The 5,786-nt window shown below is 49.9% G+C and overlaps 3 protein-coding genes across 3 annotated transcripts, besides 5 other annotated features; all 3 read left to right on the top strand.

Annotated features, from left to right (window-relative positions):
* Window positions 1–2,052: a sequence feature (heterozygous, Esmeraldo-like haplotype).
* Window positions 692–1,567, top strand: Tc00.1047053428999.30 (uncharacterized protein; the record flags this gene model as incomplete). Its single annotated transcript, XM_799345.1, has 1 exon — window positions 692–1,567. One exon carries the CDS (start codon window positions 692–694, stop codon window positions 1,565–1,567), a length of 876 nt encoding a protein of 291 aa, XP_804438.1.
* Window positions 1,728–1,759: a sequence feature (AT_rich).
* Window positions 2,053–4,162: a sequence feature (areas merged during assembly that could not be assigned to a particular haplotype. This can correspond to areas where the two haplotypes were merged or to regions with more than two copies in the genome that were merged during assembly.).
* Tc00.1047053428999.20 (receptor-type adenylate cyclase, putative) lies at window positions 2,058–2,564 on the top strand (the record flags this gene model as incomplete). The annotated part of the gene is made up of 1 exon (XM_799344.1): window positions 2,058–2,564. The coding sequence occupies one exon, from the start codon at window positions 2,058–2,060 to the stop codon at window positions 2,562–2,564; it is 507 nt and encodes a 168-aa protein (XP_804437.1).
* Window positions 2,463–2,536: a sequence feature (A-rich).
* Window positions 2,689–5,574, top strand: Tc00.1047053428999.10 (uncharacterized protein; the record flags this gene model as incomplete). The annotated part of the gene is made up of 1 exon (XM_799343.1): window positions 2,689–5,574. The coding sequence occupies one exon, from the start codon at window positions 2,689–2,691 to the stop codon at window positions 5,572–5,574; it is 2,886 nt and encodes a 961-aa protein (XP_804436.1).
* Window positions 4,163–5,786: part of a sequence feature (heterozygous, Esmeraldo-like haplotype) that runs on past the window's edge.

The raw sequence follows: 5,786 nt of genomic DNA, 5'->3' as shown, positions 1-5,786 counted from the left end.
CCGTGGCGAACCCACTGCCACTTCATTACTTTCTTCTTTCCAGTCCTGTTTTTTTTATGTATAACAATTAAGGATCCGGCCAGCAGTCCAGGCGAATATTTGATTTTGTAATAGATTATGTTGTGGGCTGTTTTATCTTGCAATGCTTCCTTTTTATTTATTAATTTTTGAGTGTTTGATTTTATTTATTGTTATTTGTTTTGCTATAAAGTCTGCACGCAAATGTGCGCCATGTATGCTGAGGGGTTGTGTTTTTGTTCCTGGGTTTGGGGGATGCGTGGAGGTGTGCGCTCTGTGGGGGTTGGCTGTTGGCACTGAGCGGCATTGTGATTGTGATGACGGCTCTCTTCCGGGATGCTGTATGTGGGCTTGATTGTTTTTTTATTTAATTAATTCTGGAGTTGCAGGCAACTGCATTCCAAAGTGTAATTAAGAAACTCCATACATGCGGGTGTTCTGAGGCGGCGATGGCTTTTACCGTCGACTGTTGTGCTGCACCTGTGTGGTGGTGGCGTTGTTTTCTTTTTGAAAATTATGATAATTGTTAGGCTTTCGTTGAAGTCTCATTGTGCGCGTGTGTTTGTTCCACGCTTGTTTTTTTTTGCTGTGACTGTTGTTTAGGGAGAGCGGAAGGAGGTGTGACTACTGAATTAGCGGTAGGAAGAAAGAATTCACGGACCGCAACTTCGCCATGCGGCTGGGAGCTGTGTTATCAGTGTTGTTTCTTTTGGTTCTGGTTGCGTTCTACGGCGTTGGTGTGTTGGCGCAGCGGATGTCTGTGGTGCCTATCCAGTCCAATTTTGCGGTGGTGATTTCGGGTGTGCAGTGGCCTCGCGTTTTCTTCCGCTTCTGCGAGAATCGCAGCAGTCATCCTTCTTCCACATCCGTTCCTACTGAATGTACTGTTGTCGGCGACGAGTTGACGCGGTTGCTCGTTAAGGCGCTGAGACCCTCGGTGCACACCGCCATTCACCCCTCGCCGACCGGCGTCACTGCTGTTTTTCTTACGCTCCAGCCACATTTGTTGCAGCAATCTCTTCAGGCAGAATTTGCGGTGGTGCGCATGTTGGGCGCTGGTTCGCTTGCTCCAGATGACCTCCAGCTTGTTGAGCAAGTAAGACGAGCCGATATTGCAGGGCTGCGCCTAATTTACGATTCCAATGGCGGGAGCATAACGGACAATGTCGCCGTGCAAACTGTGCGACGGGTTGAAGAGCGGGCCAGTCCGTGTGGAGACTCTTGCGAGTGGGCTGTCAGTATCGTTGCGCCACTATTTGCAACGGCGCTGTTGCTCATCCCTGTGTTCATGTCTGTTGTAAATCTCGAGCGTGCTGTTGCGGTGCGGGATTACTTTCTTGTGGCAAGCCATGACATTGACGACGAACCGCAGCACGTAAATGAGTTTGCCAACTGCGAGGATTGGGGTCCGGTGGAGTTTGTGGACCCCGACATGCTGCCGAGGGAAAATGTAGCGGGACATAAGCCTCACATGGATGGAGTTGTTGTTTTGCAGCACTTTCTGGAGGAGGATGCCGTGGCGGTAGGGAAGACTCGGAGGCGGAAGTAGAAGGACGAGGGCGTGCAACTCTCTGTTTGTAGAACTCGGTGTGAGTAGGAGACGGAGCGCAAGGTGCCTTTTAAAGAGGGTTGGCGCAGGTTGGGGGGAATTCTCTCGCGCCCATTGAAATGTGAATGGTTGTTTTACATAAGCCCAAAAATTTTGTATGTATATTTTTTATATGTTTTTTTTTTTTAATTTGTCGTCACCGCCGCCCTTTTTGCAGGCATTTTTTTTTTTTTTACGAGTTCATTGTTTTTGACCCTTCATGTTTATTTTTGGGTTTCTTTTCTATTACCGCCGTCAGAAAACGCTGGTCGTGCTTCTGTTGGTATTTCTTTAGAAATGAGTGGTGCGACCCTCTCCTGCGCTTCATCGCACTTTTTTGCTGCACTTCTCTGTTTTTTTTCTTTGGTTTTCTTGCGTCCAGCACTGCTTTTAAGCAACGCGACGCTTTGGTGAAGGCGCATGCGAAGTACATCTCCTATTTAGAAGCTGCATGTGGCGTGCTGCTGTGGCTGGCGGTGTTGAGTTTGTGCCTGGGCAGGTGATCACGACGGGGACGAACCCGCTGGCGAAGGACACACAGTACGAGGCCATCCAGCGCTTCCAGGAGGTGATGCGGGCATATCTGACGCACAGTGGGCAAAAGGACTATGCCGACAAGGACCATTTTCTGAAGGATGACGGCGACGGTGAGATGATGGTTGCTGGGTGGATTGCTGGCGAGGTGCTCTCACAGGCGCTGGGCAGTCGTGAATGGGTGAAGGACCGCAAGTCGTTCTTGGCGTCTCTGTACAACCAACGCCGGTATGTGGTTGACGACATTGTGATTGGCGACTACGGTGGGGATTGTGTTACTGTTGGGTGTATTGAGCAATTTGTGTATCTATTTCTTAGGGCCTTTTTTTTCTTTGTTTTTATTGATTTTTTTGTGTTATTTTTTATAAAGTTTCTTTCTTTTTTTCTTCTTTTTTTGTATGTGTTGCTTAGTTATTTTGTGTAGGGAAGGTTAGTGTGGAGGCACGGTCTGTCTCTGGCGTTGGTATTAGCTTATATGCATGGATTGGAACGATTTTACCTTTTAAACTTCAATTTATTGCCTATTATTAGTATTATTATTGTATTGTATGGACGAAAACGTGTCGCTTTTCTGCGGGGGGCTTTTTCACATGCCACGGGGGACGTCGTTTTGTGGTTTTTTTCTGCAGCAGTTTCTTGTGTTTGTTGGGTTGTTGTTTTTTCCATGTCATGCGGTGCAGTCCGATTATGCAAAGTACGTTGAGGCCGCTGATGGGGATGCGTTGGGGTCGTCCGCGTTTGGTCTAAAGAACTCGCTGGCGAGTATTGTTGACTGTTTTCCTGGGGTGATACTTTTGCCCAGCAACACAACGTACTACTGCGAGATCAACGGCATTGCGTCCTTTAAAGAGTCGGTGCTGTTGTACGCCTCGTACTACACCCGGGACGGTAGACTGTTTGGTGGTTGGCCGGCGACTGTGGAGGGGGCAGGAAAGTTCATTTCGTTTATTCCTGGGACTGCAGCGCCCTCCGGTTGGATAGCGCTTGTCATCACGGAGTACAATGCGTTGTTGAATCCACCTTTTCTGCCCGTAACGACAAACAAGACGATGGAGCTTTGGGACAGTGAAAATACCTACACGTCCTTCTTTGCACCCTTTCCCTATTATGGGTTACATGCATCTTGGGAGATGAACATACCGAAGAAGTATGTTGTTGCTGGTAGTTTACTTGTCCGCGCTGGGGTAGAGTGTCAGTCCATCGCGAAGAACTGTGGTGCAGAAGTTGGATGTCACAACGTCACCGAGTCCCATCTTCTTCCTTTGCCTGGCAACTACTCACTCTGCGTGACGGCGGATGGCTGGCGAGGCCATTATCTACCGTGGGGCCAATCCTATCTTGAGGTGAAGGCAGTGGTGGCGAACCCGTTGTATATAATGAATGGAACATTGACAGCCATCACACTGAAGGATGCGAGAATAGGCAGTAATTTGCCCTGGGTACATCAAGTGTTTCTGGCGCCATGCTTGGGTGACTCCTGCTCCACGAAGGAATTGTTTTCATATGAAAAAGTGGTTGACATCGATGCGTGTAGAAAGAGCCGCCGTTCCGATCGTATACATTACTTGGAAGGCTGCCCAGTTTCTTTAAAGCCTGGGAAGTACGCTGTGTGCGCTGAACTTTTTTCGTGTGATGCCAATTCTGTGGATGTGGACTCATGTGACGTGACTTCTTCCGCGCTGTCTGTGACAGTTTTTCCGAGCCCTTTTACACTCACATTCATACATGTGTCCATTGACACGTTGGTGATTGGGCTGGCTGGCGGCGACCTTGGCTTCCGGAGTGTGCCATACGATGTGTGTCTGCTGCCCAGCGCTGCAGCATGTGATTTGGAGCTTGGTGCTGCGTATTTATGTGTAACAAGCTCCACGCCAAACTCACTTTTGCTGGACATCAACCGAAGCCGTGCTCACTTACCTGATGCTCTCACCTTGTGTCTTGTGGCAGTGAACGCGACATTTTTGGGTCATCGCTACATGTGGATTCAAACGCTGGCGAGCGTCACGCTGACGAATCAAATGAGTGCTTCTGATGGGCGATGCTGTTCAACTGCCGGTGTCGCTGGGATTGCCGTGGGCGTTGTTATCTTCACTTTTCTTTTATTAGTCACAGTGGTTGTTTGCTACCTACACTGTCGCAGGGCACGCGTTCTGGCCACCCGTGGTGGGTGCGAAGAGGCGCCCTCGCTGCATCCGGCTGCCGTGGCTGGAAGGCTCTCGAACCCCCTTGCGGTGCCGCATTGCAATCGAACGGAGAGCACTTCCATTCATTCAGTCCATGGCGGGGAACTTTCCGACGTCGGGGTGCCACCCACATTTATGTCTCTTCTGCCCATAGATGATGGTGAGAGCCGGCATTCGTCCCTCAGAAGTGGCCACGTATTAGAAGGGGGAACCTCGGCGGCTAGCAGCCCCCACCGTGCCGTGTTGCCAGTGAGTAGGAGGATGTCCCCTGTGTTGCGTGAGGGGAATGTGATCCCATACGAAATCCAGTCAGAAACTTTTGCCTTTGAAACAGTGGACGAGATGCGTGCATTTACAGCCAGCAGTAACTTTTCGCAATTGTCTGGCGCAACGCAATTTAGGGTACACATGAGTCCTACCAGGAACGTCTTTCAGCTGTCGGATCGCACCACTTCCTTCGGTACCGTGCGGGAGTGGGGTGCTTCCCCGCATACTTCTGTAATTGGGTCGTCTGCGAACGACAGCAATGCATCATTACAGCCATGTGAATTGTTAATTTGTTCATCATCTTCTTTAAATGCTTCACGCCTCGCCCTCGAGGCTCAGGCGGAACCCGGTGATTCTTCGCTTTGGGCGTGCGCTGATGCCAATGCGCAAGGACACACGGTTGGAGCACGACCCGCTTCCCCACCCCCCGCCTTTGTAAACGACACGCTCAGTCCCTTTTTGCATCATAGAGAGTGTCCGTGTCTGCTGATGGCAGCGCGAGGTTACCAAAATTCGGCAAACGAAGGAACTGCTTTGACGTGCAGCGATGAGCATCAAACTTATGAAGGGCGTGAGCTACCGGAGGCGCATGCACCGGCTGCCGGAAACGCTGCCAGTGAGGATTCCAGTCGACATCTGTCACCAGTATTACTGAGAGAAAAAGGAGAGGAGTCTCTGTCGCTGCAGGGGGTTGACGCAGCCACCGCTAATGAAATAGGAGACGACACGTGTTTGATGCTTGCCAGCGTTGCTCCTAAATACGATTCGGACGATGTTTCACGGACAGCTTCTTCATTCTCCACCGAGACTGTTTCTCTCTCCGCATGTGAACCGCTACCACGTATTATTTGCATCGATAGTATTGAATATTGTCCATACATGACTTTTTGCGAATTCTGTGAGTATTCCTCATCAACGGAGAGCACTACTTCCATTGGAGAAAGCGAATGTGACACTGCCGACAGCCAAAGCTCCTTGATTTGAGGGCTCCGGAGTGGTGGACACATGTGGATGCCGGTTGAATTTACCCTTTACCAATAACAACAGAAAAAGCACATATGTTTTGTGCTTAAGACCGACACTTTGGGCCACCGTTGCGCTTCATTTGGTGTTGTTTTTGTTGTGTGAGCGGACGGCGGTCTGCTGTTGAAAGGCGGTGGAGGAATTTTCACGAATGCTGCTCACACAGGGAGATG

Source organism: Trypanosoma cruzi (genome assembly GCF_000209065.1).
Source record: "Trypanosoma cruzi strain CL Brener chromosome Unknown tcruzi_1047053428999, whole genome shotgun sequence".
NCBI classification, from domain to species: Eukaryota; Euglenozoa; class Kinetoplastea; order Trypanosomatida; family Trypanosomatidae; genus Trypanosoma; species Trypanosoma cruzi.
The sequence above is the reverse complement of the archived record's forward strand: the minus strand, read 5'-3'. Positions and strand labels throughout refer to the sequence as shown.